Source organism: Bidens hawaiensis, unplaced genomic scaffold (assembly GCF_021521415.1).
Source record: "Bidens hawaiensis isolate Kalapana, Puna unplaced genomic scaffold, B.hawaiensis_p1.1 tig00004682_1, whole genome shotgun sequence".
In the NCBI taxonomy this organism is placed as follows: Eukaryota; Viridiplantae; Streptophyta; class Magnoliopsida; order Asterales; family Asteraceae; genus Bidens; species Bidens hawaiensis.
The window spans coordinates 980,454-1,002,312 of NW_027491286.1; the positions used below are offsets into that span (position 1 = coordinate 980,454).

Consider the following 21,859-nt stretch of genomic DNA (forward strand, 5'->3'; position numbering starts at 1 on the left):
ATCAACAAAGTCTATGGTCAATGGCCACTGGAATGGCTAGCCCAAAACATAAGGCAAGAAGTTAACCCATGACTTTACTAAAGTCGTTCAAAACTCTTCTATATAAAGCAATCACCTTTCATTCCCAAATCACATCTTTTCGCAATATTCCAAAACACATGGCAACTAAACCACTTAGCTCGCGTACCCTGATTCCTATCGTCATATTCATTATCGTCTTGTTACATCCTATGCATCCGCAATCTGAAGCGGCTATGTTACATTCTCATGGTACGACTTCTCTTCTTAAATGGTTAGATATTAGAATAAAGTTTCATAGATTTGTTGTTTATAAAGGTTGGCAAATGAACTAATTGTGTTTGTTCATGCAGAGTTATATCAAGACCATCGTTATCCGCCATGTTTGTGTTGTCAGACAGAAGCACCACCGCCGCCCCATTGTTATTGTGCATGCTTTGTGACCCATGGGAACAAGTCTCCTTGATGTTTACAAAAGTCAAGAAGAGTTTCACAAGACATGTTAAGAATAACTTATGTTTATTAAAGACGCATAACTTATGTTTCTTAAAGATGTACACACGTTTAGCGGAGACACATACAACAACAAAAAAAATAAATAAATAAATAAATAATGAAAGAGAGAGAGAAGAAGAAAAGCAATAATGGGTTTTTTTTGTTACAATCGTAATATGGATTACGTGATACAATTTGTTTATAAAAGAATGTACCTTTTATTGTTAACCGAGTTTGACTTTTAGGCTGTTCATTATGAAGGGGGCTTTAAAGCCCCTTCATACATATCATCGTCACATAAATTTGTTGTTCTTTTTCATAACGTCTCTCTATGGCTTAATGCTCCTTTACCATGTATGTATGTATGTGTTTGTGAGAGAGAGAGAGAGAGAGAGAGAGAGGGGGGGCATATATCCACCCCATAGCGTCAGTCTTAGTGCCCCCCTCCCCCACCCCCCGACGCCCTAAGTTAGCGCGCCTCGGCGTTGTTCAGACCCAAAGCCACCCCATGAGCGCCCCCCATTCACATCCATAACGAATCGCCTTATAGACAATTAGACATCGCCATCAAATCTGTTTATTTAACAAATTTACTAAAGTCAGTAAAATAACACTACAAGTTGTATATAGAAAGTGTAAAAAGTTTTAATTATAATAACCTCATTATTCTAAGCTTGTTGTATGAAATATCACCTTGTAGTAATTAATCTCTCAAGGATTGCATTTAAAACCCCGAATATTTCAATAATTTATTTTTAAAAAGATGTGTATTGTATCAGGTTGACCAGTCAAACATAATAAACCCTTACATAGTTAAGTGATATATGATAGCGTAAGTGATATATGTATCTTAAATAAAAAAGAAAAGAAAAACTAAGATCTAGAATTGTGTAACCAAGCCCCCCCATAGCATAGTAAATCATTTGTAACAAAATCCAACTTTTTAAGATGTATGCCTTTCTTTCTTTTGTGTATATGTTTTATGTTTACACTCCACTATACAAAACATTTGACTGCATGATAAAAAGAAACACCATCAAAAAAACGTTAGCGACGGGGATCTCCTATGAGAATCTTTCAAAGCCTCAGCATATTTCGCTAACTCGGATTTCTGACCACCCATAGATGACGAATGCAACCAACGACCACTACCACCACCGCCGCCGTCATCCTTTACAATGGTATCAATATTATAAAAGCTTGAATCACTATGCCTATGCCTTAACTTTTTAGGTCCACCAGTCGATATTCTCGACCGTTGACTCTCTGGTGACCAACAAGAATTCACGTCATCACCACCTGATTCAGATCTCCCTCTACTATGAGTTCGACGATGATTTTCTTTATCTCTATCTTTATCTTTCTCTTTTCCTCTTAATATTCGCATGAGTTTACCGAAAAACTTATTATATTTATGATGTAACGAATAATCGGTAAATGATTCATCAAACTCACTAGAATCCATGTTGATTGAAGCTTGAGAATTTGACCATTGATCGGAGTCGATTTCTTGTAAATTGATAAAACCGTTTTCGCTCCCACCTTCTTTGTTTGCGTATTCGAGGATGAGTTGTTTTGCCTTTTGTTCTGATTGGGGCTTAAGTTTTTACTGAGGTCTTTAGCGGTTGTTTTACCAGGTCCCGGCTGGTAATTCCTAAGCTCGTATCGTAAACATGCGTTGATCCACCTAAGGTAAACGAGTTCTTCAACATCCGCGCATCTGTCTGCTTGAAGTCGTTCGATTTCTTTTGATAAATCTTCGTTTTGTTTCTTTAAGCTTTCACTTTCTTCTTTTAGTTTCTCGCACTACAGATTTAATCAATACACAATCCGTGAGAAATGATTAATGCCTAATGGATTGTGCTAAACATACCTTGAGGACCCACGTTCCTGATTTTACTTCTTGTACCATTCTTGTCACATGATATTTAATACTCCTTTTTTTCATACTAAAAAGAAAAATAAAAGGACAAGTGTATAAGGTTGTTTGGCTTTTATGATATGTTGATAAGGTTATATACGAGCTTTTATATGACCATATAACTTTGTTGAAGCTAATAGATGCATGTGATAGTGATTTGTTGTGTAGAAGTTTACACTTATACGATCAGTATAACCTCATATGGTCTCATACATGTCTTATAATCTTGTACGATCTATATGATGTGACTGGCATATTGGTGTATAGATTTATAGGCTGTATAACTTTACTAGAAATTGACTGATGTGAGAAAAAGTTATACGGTCTTGTATGTTAGCCAACCCAAAATATATTTTTGATTTGATGTTTTCATGGGTATGAGAAAATTTTAGAAGGTGACGCATATTTAGCCAAACCTTAAAAATGTGCCAAATAAAATAATTAATATGCTTACTTCGGCATCTTCTAACACGGATGTAGCCATGATCTGAACACAATCTAACCTATGATCCAAATCCTCCTTTTCTAATTGCAAATCATGGTTCGATTTTCTTAATTTTGCAACTTCAGCTTCTAAACCCTTTATTTTCCGCAGCTCTAATTCGATATGTGGATCAATCCTGGCATATTTATTTTCATCTTCTTGCATCTTTTGAACTCGTTGATGGAATTCCAATATTTGTTACTTATTCTCTCCGCCTTCTGATTTAAGCTTCTTTTTAAGCATCTTTATTTTGGCTCGCGCGTCGTCAAGATCCGTTACAATTTTCTTATAATCAGCCATTTGTGCCTCTAGCCTCTTGTTATCTGCTTGTAACGACTCGATCTTTAGTTCAAAAAGCTTAGCTTCCATGCTATTCAGTTTTAGACGATTTTGAAGCTCCATGACTACAGTTTCTTGCTCTTTTAGACCATAGTATTCGAGTAACTTGACCTCCAAATTGCTTTCTCTCTCTTTAAGGCTTTTTACCGTGTTTCTTAAGCTCTTGATCTCTTGTTCATGGGTGTCTTTCTCTGCACACGAATATTCTTTTGGTGATTCATTATTTGCTCTTACAAATTCGGTATTGTTTGAGTTATGCAATTCCTCCTACACCATATCAAAATCAAGATTTTCTAAAAACAAGAGTTAAGATTACATGTCAAACAGGATGACAAAGATTCCTTGTGGAAGAAGGAAAGAATTGCTCAATTTGCAAGCAATAATATGTCATGTATGAATCAAACATCATCTTTGATCATGCTACAAAAAGATACCATTCACCCTCAATTTCCATAAAAAAAGCATTGCATTAAAATATTTAATGATCTTTAAAATGTTGAGTTTCTTCATAAGATTGTATTTATATAATAATTTAAGAATCTTGTATGATCAAAACATATTAACCTTGTGACTAATCTATTTTGAGGATAAATTCTTACATGTTTATCCTTTGCGAGAGGATCAAAAAGGAGATGATTGCTTCTCGAATTCATCTGTTCGTCGCAATCTGAACACAAATTCATAATAATAACATGAACGCATGTTTTTTAATTCAATAAACAATAAAACAACATGAACCTGAACGTGTTCGAGTATCATCTGGGGATTTAGAAGCCTTCAATCTTTTGTTTATGATCAAAGAATAAAGAACTCCACCAAAAGACAATGCTATGGCCACCCCAAATTTCAATATCACCGGAGTGATATCTCGGTTTTATTTCCCATTTTCTAATAAATAAAATTCACCATTAAGGCATGTTCTTGATAATCATCATCATCATCTTTTGTCTATTCATCCTGAAAAATAACAAGTTATAAGCATGACCCATTTTATAAAAACGATGAATTAGCAAAACCCTTGATTGGTTTTGCACGTAAACGCATGTATGATGTTAATTTGATGAAACAAAATTGAAGAAAACTTACAGAGGGAGAGCTGATTCTTGAAGAGATAGGTTTTTTTGGTGAAGAATCAGTTCCTTCTTCAAATTGGGACCGATAACGGTTGATATATGAAATGGGGTTTTTAATATTTAAACGAAACTCCAAAGTAATTATTAATGTAGAAACGGTATTCCTTTGAACATGTGGATTATATTTGGTGTTATATGTTTCATGTAGATGTTGTGCTTTTTTTATTCTTTTGGATGAGTTTGTTCTTGAAGAATCAGATGCCTAAGTTAGGTTTTTTATTTTTTTTATATGATATTAGGGCTGTCACTTTTACCCGAAATCTGAAACCTAACCCGAAAAAACCTGTACCCGAACCCGAACTAACCCGACCCAAAAATCCGAACCCGAGAAAAGACTAACCCGAACTCGAACCAAAGTAATTCGGGTTGGTTCTCGGGTTTGATTTATAAGTTTCAGGTCAACCTGAAAAACTCGAATAAACTTTTAGTTTTGAAATTAAATGTATTTTTAGGTATAATAGGCTTAGTCTTAGTCACTAAAGTTATCAGAAACTGAGCCTAATCGGCTGTTGTCGTTCCAATGGATCAATAGTTTAATGTTAATTTATGTTTTTCATTTATTAATAATACTAACCGTAATCGAACAACCAAATCAAGTCTGATTGAAGTCGATTATGGTATGAGTTAGTTACTTAGTTTTGCTCTTCTTTGAAAAAACACGAATCCGGTCGCTTGTTAAATTTTTTCTTAGAACGGCGACTTTCTTTTTATGTTTAGATTACCGCACTCACTAATTTGGAGAGCCCTATTGCCGTCACTCTGGTCAGACTATGCTGTTTTAACCGGATATACACTTGCTTCAGAGTTTGGCTTAAACGTGACTCCCGTTAACATAACAATGATTTTTTTTATTAAGAAAACTGATCCCATGAAGTCGATTAACCTCTGATAATCGGCGGCATCAATGTCTCCGATCCTCGCTCCTTTCTTTTTGAAATTGGTTCCCTAAAACCCTAAAAAAACCCCTGATCCATGGGTCCATTTCAAGCCCTTTACTCTCGAACCCCCTTTCGCACCTTAGCCACCACCATCAAACCACTCCAACTCCCCAAACTTTACAGCACACTCTCCACCATCTACGACCCGCTTTCCGGTCGTCTCGTAACCCAAGCATCACCAAACCCAAATCAACAACCCGACAGCACCAGACCACCCGATTCAGACTACGCCAACGCCCTCAAAGACGACAGGTCGTACGGGGCCGTATTAAAAACCGGATTTAAGAAGACTAGTAGTAGTAAGAGTAAAAGCAGGAGTATTTGGGTTTGCTCTGAGTGTGGGTATTCAGATGGAAAGTGGTGGGGGAAATGTAGGGAGTGTAATTATTATAATACCATGAAGGAGTTGAAGGAATTTGATGACGCCGGCAAGACGAGCGGGTTTCAGGTCTCGGAGAAGGTGACGCGGTCGTGGCTGCCGAAAGAGGGCGGTGAAGTGGGTCCGTTGAGGTTAACTGATGTTAACCGTGGGGTTAATCATTCCAATTGGCGGTTTCCCTTGTAAGTGTGTTTGGTTGTTTGTTTTGTACTAGGTTTTGGTTGTGTTTGATGTATTATGTTTATGTGTTTTTTGATGTTTAGAACTGGATTGTTTGGAGATGAAGTTTCTAGGGTTCTTGGTGGTGGTTTAGTACCAGGTACGCGATTAGGGGTGTGAATTTCTGACATGACATGAAGTTTGCGGGTTTGGGTTGAGCCCGTTTAGCTAAATGGGTCATATTTTATCTTATTTTTTAATGTGTTATGTGTTATAAATTATAAGTTGGTTGGGTAAATTTAGTTAAAACTCAAAAAAGATATTAGCACAAGATTTTGATGTTAAAATGTAATTGCTTTATGCACATTTGGAATTTTTGTAGTAACATTTGAATTTTAAAGTATTAATATGCGAAAAAAAAATGAAAAATAAAAAAAAAAATCAGGTCAAACGGTCCGTGTTCGTGTCAATCTGTGAATACACGTGTCATGTTTGGGTTCACACGTCTGACATGATTTTCGGATTTGTGTCTGGTTGGACTTGCTAACTGCAAAAGCACCGCTCTACAGAATAAGCTATTTTACACTCGTATTTGGTGGGGGTATTTTTGTCATTTTGCAGGTTCTTTGGTATTGGTTGGTGGTGATCCGGGTGTTGGAAAGAGTACACTAATGTTACAGGTATTTTGGAATTTGTATATCATGACCTTTACTTATCCTGCAAAAAACTTATCATTTGCTTTCTATGAATATAAAACTCTGTAATATTATTATTTAAACATGATAGGTTGCAGCACTTATAGCAGAAGGACAAGAACTTGGTAAACCAGCCCCGGTGCTTTATGTATCAGGTGAAGAGGTATAGCAACAATCAATCCACTTCCGTTATAAATATTAAAGTTTAAATTTATTACACTTAGATTTTGTAACATTTTTAAAATTATTCTTTGCAGAGTGTAGAGCAAATTGGAAACCGAGCAGATCGTATGGAAATCAGCACAGATGAGTTGTTCTTATATTCAAGTACTGACATAGAGGTGCTTGTTTTGTTTCATAATTTTATAAATTAGTTGGTGGGTTAATGAATATGTTTTATAACTTATAACTAATTATGATTCTAGGATATTTTGGTAAAAGCTCAAGCGCTCTCGCCACGTGCTCTAATAATTGATTCTATTCAAACGGTTCATCTAGCGGGAGTTACCGGTAGCGCGGGAGGTATCTACCAGGTTAGTTTTTTGTTTTGTTTGATTTTATTTCATTAAATAAAACTCTTGAAATCCATTTTGTTGGACATGATGTGGATTTTAATTTTTACAGGTTAAAGAATGTACTGCTGCTTTGCTTCGATTTGCTAAAAAAACAGACGTACCTGTATTTTTGGTTAGTATAAAAAGCGTGTACTCGTTTGTTGATTATTGATTTGTTATTTTGGATTGAAAAATCTATTTGGATTTGGGTCAGATTGGGCATGTAACAAAGTCGGGAGACATAGCTGGACCGCGTGTGTTGGAACATATTGTTGATGCAGTGTTATATATGGAAGTTGGTACCCTTTTACCTTATAATTTTTATGAAGCATGTATAAAAGTAATATATTAGCCTTTTGTTATAATGATTTTTATGATTATACAGGGGGAGCAGTATTCCTCTCACCGTCTTCTTCGTGCATTCAAGAATCGTTTTGGATCCACTGATGAGGTATTTTTCTTTGAATTTTTTGGTATCAAAACAAATTATATTTGGGTGGTTGAGAATTAGTTTTGTTTTGCTTTATATTTCAGCTCGGTGTGTTTGAAATGACGCCATGTGGACTACAAGCTGTCAAGAATCCGAGTGAGATTTTCTTGAGCGAGGAGCGTTCGGATTCAGAGTTCTTGGCGGGTCTAGCAATTGCTGTAATCATGGATGGGTCCCGCACGTTTGTCGTTGAAATTCAGGTGCTTTTTGTTTAGTTTTTTGAATTCTGTTTTAAATGTCGATTGTGTCGGGTTGTGGGTTGGTTAGTTGAATTGCTCAAGCCGAACACTACCCGTATTTTTATTTGCGTTAAAAGTTGCCAACCCTAATTCATACACTAAAAATCGTGTAACCTGAACACGGTCATTTAAAGGTGTTAAATGAGTTGGCGGATGATAATCAAGTTGTGAACCTTTTATATAAATTGGTTAAACGGGTTAGTTGGCCAACCTGTTTAACTAAAAGGGTTAACAGGTCAACCCAATCACGATTCGTTTGATTAAACTGGCCAAAACGAAACCAACCGTTTAATTAAACAGGTCATTCTACAAAAAAACTAATCATTTAACTAAAAGTAAAGAATTTGTTTGCAGGCGCTATGTGCAGCCGGGGCCTCTCTCTCTAGGCAAGTTAATGGGGTTCAAGCAGGCCGAGCTGATATGATTATTGCTGTAAGCGATCATTAAAAATAATCTTTTTCAAATTTAATGAAAATTTATTACTATTTTATTTCTTTTTTTTATGTAGGTTCTTATGAAGCAAGCTGGTCTCAGGCTCCAATCAAATGTAAGTTGCAGTTTCTTATTATCTGCTTCAAGGAAAATGGCTCATGGTTTTTTTCTTTTTATCACTATTATTATTATTATATTATTATTATTATTATTATTATATTAGCTAAATGTTGGTTGTAAATTACAGTCGATCTTCTTGAATGTTGTTAGCGGGGCTACTCTAACCGAAACTGCCGGTGATCTGGCGGTTGCAGCAGCAATATGTAGCAGGTATGCTGCATAGTTTTATACTTTTAGTAAACTCAATATGAAAAATGTTGTGTTTTAAATCCGTTGTGTTTGTGGGCCCTAGTTTTCTTGAGTTTCCTATCCCGAGCAATGTGGCATTTATTGGAGAACTCGGGCTTGGTGGTGAGCTTCGTATGGTAAGATATTGATTAATTTTTATTTGGTGAAATAAACACGTGTACTGACGGTGGTAATTATAGGTACCAAAAATGGAGAAGAGGGTAAGTACAGTGGCAAAGCTTGGCTATAAAAAGTGTGTTGTGCCGGTGCCGGCTGTGAAGTTGTTGAAAGGGTTAGATTTTGGAGAAATGGAGGTTTTGGGGTGCAAAGATTTAAAAGATGTTATAAACATTGTGTTTGTAACAAGTTGAGAGCTGCAATTCAAATGATGTTTTTTTTGGAACATATATGCACAGTGCCATTTGAACACTTTTAAGAAAGTTGTACCATCTTTAAGGAGACAAATGGTTGATGTTTTTTGGGTTGTAATCAATCTGGTTTTTATGAGAAATTGCATCATGCAACAATGTATTTAGTGTTTCATATTTGTTAGTTTTACTTGTTTTGTTCCCTTTTAGTTATTGATAGTACTCATTGTTTTATTTTAAATATTAAAACTCAGTTTTTAGGGTTGTTAATAACTGTTAAAATCAAAACAACTTTGTTGATTTGAGATTCAAACGGTTACGAATTATAAACATATAGGTATTTCTTTATTATATTTCTTTTTAGAACGACGACTTTCTTTTGTGTTTAGATTAACGCACTTGATGAATTTCTTTTGTGTTTAAGTCACCACATTCTTTAAATTGGAAAACCCTGTTTCATTTTTGGATTATATATATAATAGTCTTAATAGATATATAACCTTTTAAAACTTATAATACAATTTTTTATTTATTTTTAGATTATATATGTAATCAGTAAATAATCTAACCATTTAAAACTTATAATACAAATTAACGATTAAAACATTTTAGTTAGTTAAAGCCGTCAAACCAGAACTGGATCTCATCTATTTAAACTCACAAGGGAAAAAACAATGGCTTTTAATTTCCAACATAGCAGAATAAAAAGTGAATTAATAACACATGTTTAATAACTAAATATAAAATAAAACATACCCATGTGCCCCATGTTATATTCATGTTTTAAATATAACACAAATCATAAAAAGCCGATTATGATGATACATCTTAACAAGGTTCTATGGAGACTGGAGTTCAGAACAACTCTTACGCATAACACCGAGTTTCAAGAATCCCCCAAACAAAACAGAAAAAAACTTAGTGTCGGAAATGCCTCACGCCGGTAAACAAAAGCGAAACGTTATATTTATTACAACAATCGATCGCATCTTTGTCTCTTATGCTGCCACCTGGCTCAGCAATCACACCAATCCCACTTTCACATGCTTCCTCAACTGCATCTTTCCATGCTGTTTAACATAACATAAAATTCACCAGTTATTAAGAAAACTAAATCATACCCTTACAACTAATTAAGAATAAAGCCATAAAGGTATTTAGTAAGTTAATTACCGAATGGGAAAAATGCATCACTAGCCAAAGCAGCTCCTTTGACCTCATCTCCGGCTTTCCTTACAGCTATTCTCAAACTATCCACACGATTCGGTTGTCCACTTCCCATTCCTAACATACAGTTATTCTGCCACAAGGTAGCCATAATTACAGTAATGTCCTTAATGACATTCACCCAAATTCGTGTATACCAAATTCAACCCCAAAGACTAACGACATAAATGCGCTTGATATTTTTGAGGAAGACAAAAATACCCTTTTACCCATCATTGAGTGTTAAAAAAACTAGGGTGTTTTTTGGTCTTTTTTACAATACCTGAGCATTTGGGCGGATTTTTTATTAAATGAAACACGATACCTACTTGGTGTAGAGATGTGCATGAAACCAAAATAACCGACAGTAACCGAAATTACCGACTTGTAACCGAACCCAACCCAAACCAACCCAAAATCAATGTTTGTCAAAAATCAAATTTCCAGTTCGGTTTGGTTACATGTACCGAAAACCAAATAAGACCATAAAACCAAACCAACTTTCATAACCAAACTGAACCCATAATCAATAATGATCATTTAACAAAAAAAAACTCAGGCCCAAAACTTCATTTCGGGCCATTTTTTAGAACCAAATGGCAAAAACCAAACTGAATCCATTGTAAAAAGCATGAAATCAAACTGTTTCAAAAGAACCCAAACTGACACACACCTACTTGGGTGACCCACACACAAAGTCCAAAAAAATATGAAGACAATTGCAATGATACTAACCTTCGCGATTACAATGGCGTTGCTTTTAACGTGTTTCACACACAACCATGCAAATTTTGCATCACTAAGCTCCTTTTCTCCTGGTGATTTTTCAGAAACTAAATCAAACTTAATTTCTTCTGGCGTTAAATCATCTGAATCCTGAGCTAGCCAACCCCCACCTACTTGTCTAAGTGATAATTTCCCTATACTATTTTTCTTTGCTTCAAGAATCCTCAATGTCTTCGACTTTCCACGTAGGATTTCAAGACCCTTTTGACTATAACCGGGAGCAACAACAATCTCATAAAACATACGGGTTTCACCGTCTGTCGGGCTTCTAAATTCACGAATATCCCTAGCAAGTGCCTTTTTTACAAAATCATATTTACAAGAGTTAGTTACATTTATATGCGACTTTTCCTAAGGTTACTTGCAGCATATGATTGTAAGAAATTACAAGAAAGAACCATTTTGAGATATAAAGACTAAAAAGGTAAAAGTTACTAGGCCTTTAAATGAACCTAATGTTTAGTGTAAAGTTCGTGAACTGTTCGGCGAGAAGTTCATTTGCGTTCATTATGTTTGTTAGCTTACATCCGTTTAAGTTTGTTCGTCTACGTTTGCTAGCATATTCATTTGAAGTTTTTAGGTTTATTACAATTTGCTGTAGCTTTAGAAATTAAAATATTACCCATTACAATCAAGTCTAGTTTTATTAACTTTTTTGATCCAACACATTGTTGTTCACATTTACTTTTAGTTGGTGTTAGCTTGTTCGTTTTTCCGCGTTCATTTATGTTCTTTCATTCACGTTCGTTTATATTATTAACGAACATATATAAACGAACACGAACAAGGGAACCTCGTTCGTTTAATTGTTTTCGATCGCTTGGTTAAAGTAAACAAACGAACAAACGAATTTGCTCTGTTCATGCTCATTGGGTTCATTTACAAGCCTACCAAGGTTACTTACGTGCAATTGTAAGAAACAACAAAAAGAGAACCATAATATTTAGACACAATGACAAAAAATTACAAGTTACTAAATAAGTTGATGACATGGCATAAATAAGAAATTACAGCATTGATAAATTTCAACTAACCTCATCAACTTCTCTGTTGAAGGCAACTATACCACCAAACGCACTCACAGGATCAGCTTTTACAGCTAATCTATAAGCTTCAATTAGATCGTCACGAGAAGCAACCCCGCACGGGTTTGTGTGCTTTACAACAACACAAGTTGGGTTCTCAAATTCACAAACACAATTCCAAGCTGCATCAGCATCTAAATAGTTATTATATGACATTTCCTGCACAAACAAAAGAGGTTTTATTTCATTAATCTTCAATAACATCAATATTATGGTCAATATTTGAACTACTAAACTGAATACTATAAACTCACTTTCCCATGGTGTTGAATAGCTGTTGCAATACCACCACCGTTAACTTCTGACAAGCTGCTGTCAGTGTAAAATGCGGCCTGCTGATGTGGGTTTTCTCCATACCGAAGTGAACTTTTAAGTGAAAGTGGCACTGTAAAGCTAGGTGGAAATTTATCTTCAAATAATAACAAGATAACAGTGAGTTTTCTTGTATTAATTAAAATAATCGACAGCTTGTAGAATTAATATTATTCGATTAAGTACCTCCTTCAGTTTGCTTCCACAACCACTCAGAAACTGCAGAATCATAAGCAGCAACATGCTGGAAAGCTTTCCATGCAAGTTTCCTTCTAAAATGTTGGTCATCTTTGTTTCCTTTAAGGAATTCTAGAAGTAAAGGGTAGTCTTGGGAATCAACCACTACCAACACATCCTTGTGATTCTGTTTAAATAGAAGAAAATCATTTATTAAGAAGTCATTGCATTTCTTATTGATCATTATAAATTTATAGTACATAATTTATTTTACAATTGTAAATTAACAAACTTCATATAGAATAATAACCTTTGCTGCAGCTCTTATCATTGTAGGGCCACCGATATCAATGTTCTCAATCCCATCATCAAATGAAATTCCATTTGCAGAAGTAACTTTTTCATAAAAGGGATATAAATTTACCACCACCAGTTCAAATGTACCTATAATAATGTGTAAAAACTGATTAAATGCGTGTACGTTGCATTACAAATCATTAAACAGGAAATATCAATTATGTAACTTACCAATACTGTGTTTTTCTAGAGCTTCCATGTGATGGCTTTGGTCTCTTCTTGCAAGAATACCTCCGTGTACATTAGGATGTAAAGTCTTTACACGACCATCAAGCTGCAGAAGATTATAAAAGTAATTATTTTTAGCACTCACACGTAACTAAAAGAAAAATTATTTCTGATGTTTCAGTAGATTTACCATTTCAGGAAACTTGGTAAGTTCTTCTACTTTTGTAACCGCAATTCCAGCTTTTTCCAAAGCGGATGCTGTTCCTCCAGTCGAGACAATTGTATATCTGCAGGTTCAGATCAAAGACTTCACAATTTTGGCGTAAAAAACTTGACTGCACATATTTGAGTCAACAAGTTTAACTTAATAAGATAGCTTATAGTTAAGCAGCCAAATCTATATCAAATTCCTTAAATCTAGAGCATAAATGCAACATAAAATGGACAAAAACAACTTCTATAAAAGTATGAGTAGTGCTTTACCCTAATTCTTGAAGTCCAGTGGCAAGAAGATCCAAATCCTTCTTGTCTGACAACGAAATTAAGGCCTGCTTACCTGCTGAAAATAAGTTAACATAAGTAAGATGAGAATCAAAATGAGTTAGGTATAAAGATGATAAGTATGATTGACTATGGAGTCCAATTACTTGGCCTAACAGTACCTTCTTAGGGGTGTGCACGGTTCAGTTTGAGTCGGTTTTGGGTTAAAAACCGGAGCTTTGATTTTTGAAATTTTAAAAACCATTCGGTTTTGTTTTTTCAGTTTGGGTTGGGCTCGGTTCTTTCGGTTTTGGCATTTTAGCTTCAAAATATTGTGCTAATAAAAACTTGGTAAAAAAATGAATTGGACCTAAATCATTTTGTTAATTATTGACTAATCGATAATTATACTTTTAAATTATTTATAAATGAAAAATGAAAATCTATATATTCGGTTCGGTTCAATTTTTTCGGTTTTTACGGAAACATAATAACGAAACCGTTGGTTTTTGCTTTGGTTTTTTTCGGTTTCACTAATTTTGTAGTGCACGTTCAATTTAATAAAATATTAAAATGTCAATTAATTTCATGCATTAGTTAAATCAACATCAGTGTTCAGTACCGTGTGGAGAGGCCGTAGAGGCGGCCATGGTTTCAGCAGCTTCAGTCGTAGCCTTGTTACGGTAACAATTCAATCGCAATGGATAGGCTACAAGCTGGAAACAATAAACGTATTGTGAGTTGCAAAATATAATACAATGAAATAACTAAAGCGTAAGAGTTACAAGCTTACCTGCTGAGAGCAAAAACTAGAGTTTCTGAGAGAATCGGAGAGGTGAGAATTATTAGTTAGCCGGAAGTGAAAGGTTATTGCCGGAGATGTACGACTGATTGCGGTGGTGTACGGAGCTCCAAACCTCAGCATCTTATTGAGGGTTTTGAGTTATGGGCGGGTGGGTGTACGGTAATTAAATGTGAAGTAAGTTGGGGAAAGCCCGTTAAGTACTTGGGCTGGGCTGAAGTTTTTTTTGTTGGTGTCTTGTAATGATGATGTCAGCCCAATAGTTACAAGGCCCGTTTTTCATCTCAGTGTGTGATATTGTAGTTGACGTTGAGTTTATTATAGATGTGAGTTAACTCTATTGTGCTAGTTAGAGCTGGTGTTTTGTATAGGTCTATATAGAGTCATGTTGTTGAGTTATTCATTGTAAATCAACCAAAAAAACTGGCCAACAATAATGAGAAAATACTTACCTCCTTTCTCTCATCAACACGGAGTCGTCTCATTCATCATTTTCTTTCATCATCTCCCAACACCATGAAAACTATTCTAAAAAAAAAGATCTTAAAAACCATTAAAAAAAAAAACTACATTCATTTTAATACCATCTTCTTCGATCATGTTTTGAATCCTTATCAAAATGTTGCAAAGGTCCTGGGATGTAGTAAGTGGGGTCCTAGAGTGTAAGCCTCGTGATTAGAAAATATGTCCTACGTTTGACTCTATGCTCAAAAGTCAAAATATTTTACATTTGTAAAACATGTGGAGGTAAAGTACATTTGAAATGAACATGTGTATCGGCATGTTCTTGCACCTCATCAAGTACTGAAAGCAAACCAACATGTTCCTACATTGATTCTTGTATATCAACATGCTTTATATTTGTATTTTCTTTGCATATAATGTTATCAGAGTAGAGTATCAATCTAGACACGAGGTTAGTAATGCTTCACAATATGGTATTAATTCGTGTTTTTCTAATCAATTGGATAAACTGATAAAGTGAAAAACTCATTAATTATTGAGCCGCCTGGCAGACATGGTGCATCCGATGGTAATAAAGAGGGATGACGACGTGGAACTGTAGAATCACACAAAAGAAGTCTAATTTAGTGGTGATAAAGTAATCTTTTTGTGTTTTGGGGGATTTTTTTATACAAGTTCCCATATTTCATTATTAGTTAAAATGTTAAATACATGCATCCCAATAAATGCATCCATTGTTTTTATTGTTAATAGTATTCATGTCGAGCCAATGGGGTAATCTTTAATGGTTGTTTGTGATAGTCATGTCCATATCGAGCCATGTGTGGTTTCTAGTAAATATTCCATTTTTCCTGTTTATTTTAGAGGTTTTTTCTAACTTTTCCTCGGTATTCGATTCAGTAGTGCTAATCAAGACTTTACACGAATTCAGCTCATTAAAAGTTTACATCGAGCTGAAATTAAACAACCTTGAGCCTTATAATAAGTTCAAACGAACAAGCCAAATATTCATGTCTCACATGTATCCTTTTGTCATAGCTTTGTACCATAGCCTTGTTAGGGTGAAAGGAGGCGCTTTCCAAATGAACCTAATCCTACCTCAAGTTTCAACCGATCATCCAAACCCAATGTTTACCGAAAAGTACCTGATCCAATTTGTGGCGGTGTTCTGATACTACCCAATTCAATTTCCAACCCTCTTTTTCATTGTTTTTCTTCAACAAAGTGTTCTTGCTCACTAACCCGATTCTACTACTTGATTTAGTTACGGTGGTGTTTTCAAGCTACTTAATTTACCCAATTGAGTTTTCTGAAAGTGCCACTTTCACCCTTATAAGTGGGGTTTTTATAACAAAAAAATATATGTTTTATAAAATTAAAGTGTAGCTACTGATGAACGTTAGTTACCGAGTATCATCACCAAACCGATACTGATCGAACGCCATAAATACCGGTGCTGGTATTCGTTTTACATGTTTTCGCTTTCGGTACCATTAGATCTGTGTATTATCAATGACGCCTGTGCATTTCACGTATGCAATCTATTCCACGCCCACATTTTTCACATCCACATCCTATCAATCACCATTTGTAAGACATACCTTGAAAAATCACTTAGGCAACATTTTATTTTGTGATAAGAACCTTTTTGAGAACATCAAGTTGCTTCATGACACTCCATGACAAGTTCAAGTCCTCCATAACTATTTCATTATGTTTTATAGGGTTAGGTTCAAATAAAAAGTTTGATTTTTCTAAGAAGGCTAGGAAGGAGCGCATTTTAGTCTAACACTTTAATATAAAAACCCACTTACTTTAATCTCAAAACCCACTAATCTTAAAACCCACTTACATAAAACCCAATTACATCCTCATTCATCTCCTACAACCACCACCGCTCCACCGCCACCACAACCGCCACCACCTCGTCGGAAAAGTCCGAAAAAACACAATAGAAAAAAATACTATGAAAAAAAAACACAATAATAAAAACACAATAAAAAACACATTGTATGACACAATGTAAAAAACACAATGAAAAATACTATTGTATAACACAATTTTGTAAAACACAATTTGGTAAAACACAATTTGTAAAAACCCATTATTTTTTTTTTAATTTTTATATTACAATATGGTATTCATATAAAAGATAAAAAGACATTTGTTATTATGGTAAATTTGTTTTTCAATAAAAACGTAGTAAAAAAAGTTATGAATGTTTTAAAATGATGGGGGGAATTTAGCATGTCTTGTATTTGGAGAGAGAAAGTCAACAAATGTGTTATTCCCTTTATGTCCTTCCCCTTATTTTTACACATGATTTCCACCTAAACTAATTTCAACCCTCATGTTCAAAATCAATGGACAAGATTACTTCAGTTCTTATCCTTCCTACAAAAACTATACTTCATGTTATAACCTAACCCATATTTTATAATCTCTTGGATTCATAAAAAAGACAAAAACAAAAACCAATGTGTTTTTATAATTGCTAAGAGAGGACGGGACACCAATATTATTAGAGTGCATGACTTTCATTTTATTGCAAAAGTTTGTCATTTAAAATTGATTCATGTTAGGTGGAGAACTAAAAAACAAACAAGAAGTTATAATGTACATGCAGGTAAATATTGCCAGTAATTTTGTGATTGTGTAGACTTGAGGGTAGAAATAAGACATAATATAAAACTTAGCGGTGTATGAGTAGTACTCATGAATGCTCTTCCCCTGTTACGCAGGCTTCTTCTGCTCAAAAAAAAAATGTTTTATGAATTTATGTTAAGTGAAATGTTTGTAAAAAAAGAAAGTTAAAATCATACGTCAAAACTCAAGCCCAATTGTACAAGTGGTAACATGAAAGCAAAGGAAGGCACGACGTTATCTAATTGTGCCACACACAAATAAAATAAAATAAAATAATAAATCCAAATCCCATCATCATCCCCAATTTCATTCTCTTCTTCTCCACCCAGCCACACTTGCCGCATGCAATCAACCAATCACTGGTGGGAGCTCTTAATCACCGCTCAATCCCTCCGGGCCGTCCGAGTCACCACCAACAATGACTCGGCGATGCTCTCATTGCAGCAACAACGGCCACAACTCACGCACCTGCCCCACCCGTGCCGGCGTCAAGCTCTTCGGCGTCAGACTCACCGACGGCGGCTCCATCATGAAGAAGAGCGCCAGCATGGGCAATCTATCCGCTCTATATCACTCATCGTCTCCGGCTGCCAGCTCGCCCAACCCTAGCTCACCGGCTACCTCCGACCCTATTATTGAGGGCTACCTTTCTGATGATCCGGCTCACGCCTCGTGTTCGGCTAAACGCCGAGCCGATCGCAAAAAAGGTTACAATTAAATCTCGTTATTTGATTATTATTATTATTATTGTAACCTAATTTGATTGGATTAATTGGATGATTATTCGTTTAGTTACAGACTTACAGTATTCATACGGAACTATTATTATAAAATATTATCTTAAATGGTAAGTACAAAATATTAGTTATTAATGATAATATAAACGTGGATGGATGGATAGCTTTGCCTTTATCACCTTTGGTTTTGTTTTAATTATGTCTCATGTGATCTCACCTCTATATATTTGTCCTTTTGGTTTTCTCTGGGAATACATGGAAATGTTGAGAGAAATTAGCATTTGTGTTATTGTATTATAGTATTAGGCCATCCATACAATAATAGAATCTACTCGACACTTTAGAGCCTTGTAATGATTTGCCTTATGTGTTTTTTTCTGTACTACGGACGATCATTAAGTTCAAAGACATGACGCATTCTGATGGATTGTTGACAAAATCGGCGTTTAGAGTAGACGCTTTTTGTTCATGACGTATTTTATATAATGCATCAAAGAACTTAGGGGACTTTATTGTAACGCCACTGAAAGTTGCTTCAGATTTCCCGTTTCCATGAATGATGAAAATTGAAGCTGTAACTGATTGTTGGTGGTAATCATCAGTCCGACAAGTGGCAATTTGGTCTGTCAGTAGGGTGGAAAATATACCCGAGCCCGACGGGTATTTGGGTGTGGGATTGGAAAAAGAAAATATTTCGTTGGTATCAGATTAGGTGATATCAGGCCTGATTAACGAAAACTATAAACCCGTTTACCCAGTATGCCTGAAAAGTTTTATTTTTTTATTTTTAGTTTCCGTTAAGTGTTGATGGTTCAGTCTAATAGTTTCGCTACGTAGAAAATAAACTTCTCTTTTGACTTTTGTGATATGTATTTTGATGATATTATTTATGTTTGTATGCTACAAGGTACAAAATTATCTTTTGAGATTTATCTCATAGTCAAATTTATGATTATTAGATATTCAAACATGTTTTGGTGGTGAAGGTGATGATGCATACCTAATTTATTTTATTTTAGTTCATTGTAGTTGTTAAAAGCATACAGTTATATAAGAATTAGAATGGAAAGAAAAAAATATATTTGAAATCTTTTTAACAAATTAATGGGATGCCTAATACCATTAATTTTCTGCTGAGGGGTTTCCATTGTTATGATTGTCTAGCTGTAGACAGTTGTAACCTTGATTTTGCTAATAATAAGATCATAGTCTTTGACACATGATATATAGTGCATTAAATACTTGCAATTTGATTTATTGCAGGTACACCTTGGACCGAGGAGGAACATAGGCTGTTCCTGCTCGGTCTCCAAAAACTGGGGAAAGGAGACTGGCGTGGCATAGCACGCACTTGTGTCTTGTCCAGAACACCCACACAAGTTGCTAGTCATGCCCAAAAATATTTCATAAGACAATGCAGCGCTTCTAGAAGAAAAAGGCGGTCCAGCCTTTTCGACATGGCCCCAGACACGGTTTGTCTTGCTTCTTGCTTCTTATGTTTGACATTCTGTTTTGTAACTGATTATTATAACGTTTTCAATTCATGGATATCGAGTTTCTTTATCGATACAAAATTAAATGATTGAATATGTGTGTAATGTTTTACAGGCGTTAGAAACACCACCGGAAGATCATTTCATGCTCCCACCACCTGTGGCGGGTAAAGATAATCCCGACACCTTCAACTGTTCATTAAAACTTTCTCTTAAACCCGACTCTGATCAATCAATGGAAGCTTCTCCAAGTGAAGTAATAAAAGAAAACATCAAAGAAGAAACATTAAAACCCGGAAACAATCTTCCGCCGATAATGCCCGCTTTTTATCCGGCTTATATACCGATTCCATTCCCGGTTTGGCCATCGGTTATGGCCCAGTTCGACGAATCAACTAACAATGCGGGGCCCGACGTGAAGCATCGGGTTGTGAAACCCATTCCTGTCCTCTCGAAAGAACCAATGAATTTAGATGAATTAGTGGGGATGTCGAAGCAGCTAAGCTTAAAAGATAACAATACGGGCCCCGATATGAAGCCTATGGAACCGTCACCACTGTCGCTGAAGTTACTGGCGGAACCCTCGAGGCAGTCTGCGTTTCATGCTAGTGGTCCGGTGGCTGGTAGCTCTGGTGTAAACAAGGGTGGCGGTGATGGTGGTGGTTTGATTTGATGTGGTATATGGTTGTCTACATCTTACCCTCCTCAGCCCTACAATAACTCTGCTATTGGTGGGACATACTGAGTACGATGATGATGATTGTGGTTAAAAGCGGAAAGTTGAGGTGGTATTTATTTATTTATCTACATGGTTTGGTTTGCTTTGCTTGTTCTCTTCATGCTTGCTCATGTTAGATTAGTGTGTTTTCTTTTGTTTTTTTTCAAAATGTTTGATTCTTTTGTATTAAACGGGCTGATAGGAAAAATAATATAAAGGTGTTGTTCATTAATAATTGCACTTGTTTAACATCGGTTATCGACATTATTGCTCTGATTAGATTTGACTGATTTCGGTTCGGTTACTTTCAATCTTTGATGTGTTACATATTGCCATAATCATTCAGACGATCCCAAGTGTTTCCGATCTCTGTTTTATGGCGTTTCAGTTTTGATATCTGATTCGACTTCTGATTGTATTTTATATCTTGTTATATTAGTGTGTACACTAATGATGTTAGGAAGAAGTTGTGATTCGATAAACAATTTATCGTCACCTAAAAACATGGTCGCAGAAGTCGCTAGGCGCTTTCAAGTCGGTCGGCTAGGGAGTTGTGAGCACTCGGTCAATCCGGGAGATACTTTGAAATTACTCATTAAGTAGTCGGCACCTTCGACCGATTTTTACAGCACTGCTAAAACCTTAAAAGTATTGCATGAGGTTTCACCATAATTAAAGTCTTTCTCTGTATACGTTTGCTCATATTTTGCTCGTAATAATAAATTGGAAAATTGGTTTTTATTGGTCCCAACTATTTCATTTTAGTCAGCGCTGGTCCCAACTTTCATTTTGGCTGGCAACGGTCCCAACTTTAACATTCGTTTCTTTCACCAGTCCGCGACTAACGAAGTACTAACTCCGTTAAGTATTTGTTGATGTGTCTATCTGAGTTGTCAAAAAAATATTACACGGCAGCCAACGTGGATATGGTATTATACTTAACATATTACATTCATAATTCATCCCTAATTCTCCGAAGGCACACCCAAATCAAAATCCTCAATTTATCTCAAGAACCCTAATTGAATCATCGAATCAATTACAATCTCAAGCCATAATCACACTCTGCTTGCAATGAGTTCATCATCCTAAATCAATACACACATTCCGATCAACAAATCCACACATTAACATGCATAATAAACCTAAATCAAAACCAATACGCAACTGAATTCAATCTCCGTCAACAAACTACCTTCGGATTCAGACAATACCGCCATAACACCAGCCTCCAATCCGAATTATCAACAGAGACATAATGCAACTCATCCGCAGTACATATCAGAGGCTTATTCACAACCTTCTCACGAATCGTAACCTCGTTTTTTTCGTCGGAAGAGAAAGCCCTGACGAATGACGTCATCTGGACCGGAGGACGATGGCACCAGAGTTGAACACTGATGCGGCGGAGGAAGTTGAACGATGACGGTGATGA

The 21,859-nt window shown here is 35.6% G+C and overlaps 3 protein-coding genes and 1 long non-coding RNA gene across 4 annotated transcripts; 2 read left to right on the forward strand and 2 right to left on the reverse strand.

Annotated features, from left to right (window-relative positions):
• Window positions 1-3,352: 3,352 nt before the first annotated feature.
• Window positions 3,353-4,127, reverse strand: LOC143627430 (uncharacterized). The gene is made up of 3 exons (XR_013152594.1): window positions 3,996-4,127; window positions 3,857-3,924; window positions 3,353-3,524 (listed from the first exon to the last, which is right to left on the reverse strand). It is a non-coding gene; the product is annotated as an uncharacterized LOC143627430 (long non-coding RNA).
• A 1,235-nt stretch (window positions 4,128-5,362) lies between these two features.
• LOC143627468 (uncharacterized) lies at window positions 5,363-9,000 on the forward strand. Its single transcript, XM_077097281.1, has 15 exons — window positions 5,363-5,889; window positions 5,971-6,026; window positions 6,488-6,546; window positions 6,653-6,724; window positions 6,819-6,902; window positions 6,987-7,094; window positions 7,186-7,248; window positions 7,330-7,410; window positions 7,501-7,566; window positions 7,650-7,805; window positions 8,199-8,276; window positions 8,353-8,391; window positions 8,524-8,606; window positions 8,689-8,761; window positions 8,825-9,000. The coding sequence occupies exons 1-15, from the start codon at window positions 5,363-5,365 to the stop codon at window positions 8,993-8,995; spliced, it is 1,716 nt and encodes a 571-aa protein (XP_076953396.1). The 3' UTR covers window positions 8,996-9,000.
• An 877-nt stretch (window positions 9,001-9,877) lies between these two features.
• Window positions 9,878-14,496, reverse strand: LOC143627445 (uncharacterized). The gene is made up of 12 exons (XM_077097266.1): window positions 14,357-14,496; window positions 14,186-14,279; window positions 13,567-13,642; window positions 13,274-13,370; window positions 13,087-13,189; window positions 12,869-13,002; window positions 12,568-12,745; window positions 12,324-12,478; window positions 12,019-12,228; window positions 10,934-11,281; window positions 10,166-10,292; window positions 9,878-10,062 (listed from the first exon to the last, which is right to left on the reverse strand). Exons 1-12 carry the CDS (start codon window positions 14,486-14,488, stop codon window positions 9,911-9,913), a joined length of 1,806 nt encoding a protein of 601 aa, XP_076953381.1. The 5' UTR covers window positions 14,489-14,496; the 3' UTR covers window positions 9,878-9,910.
• A 3,306-nt stretch (window positions 14,497-17,802) lies between these two features.
• On the forward strand, window positions 17,803-20,379 carry LOC143627469 (transcription factor MYBS3-like). The gene is made up of 3 exons (XM_077097282.1): window positions 17,803-18,183; window positions 19,477-19,685; window positions 19,822-20,379. Exons 1-3 carry the CDS (start codon window positions 17,895-17,897, stop codon window positions 20,377-20,379), a joined length of 1,056 nt encoding a protein of 351 aa, XP_076953397.1. The 5' UTR covers window positions 17,803-17,894.
• Window positions 20,380-21,859: the final 1,480 nt, after the last annotated feature.

Bases quoted from the DNA above. Each gene is read 5' to 3' on its own strand.
- LOC143627468 (XM_077097281.1), top strand. From the start codon at position 5,363: ATGGGTCCATTTCAAGCCCTTTACTCTCGAACCCCCTTTCGCACCTTA. The intron at 7,095-7,185 runs GTTAGTTTTTTG...TAATTTTTACAG, and splicing joins GCGCGGGAGGTATCTACCAG to GTTAAAGAATGTACTGCTGC. The intron at 7,249-7,329 runs GTTAGTATAAAA...GATTTGGGTCAG, and splicing joins CAGACGTACCTGTATTTTTG to ATTGGGCATGTAACAAAGTC.
- LOC143627445 (XM_077097266.1), bottom strand. From the start codon at position 14,488: ATGCTGAGGTTTGGAGCTCCGTACACCACCGCAATCAGTCGTACATCT. The intron at 14,280-14,356 runs GTAAGCTTGTAA...TATTGTTTCCAG, and splicing joins CTAGTTTTTGCTCTCAGCAG to CTTGTAGCCTATCCATTGCG. The intron at 12,746-12,868 runs GTTATTATTCTA...CTATTTAAACAG, and splicing joins TGATAAGAGCTGCAGCAAAG to AATCACAAGGATGTGTTGGT.
- LOC143627469 (XM_077097282.1), top strand. From the start codon at position 17,895: ATGACTCGGCGATGCTCTCATTGCAGCAACAACGGCCACAACTCACGC. The intron at 18,184-19,476 runs GTTACAATTAAA...GATTTATTGCAG, and splicing joins CCGAGCCGATCGCAAAAAAG to GTACACCTTGGACCGAGGAG. The intron at 19,686-19,821 runs GTTTGTCTTGCT...AATGTTTTACAG, and splicing joins TCGACATGGCCCCAGACACG to GCGTTAGAAACACCACCGGA.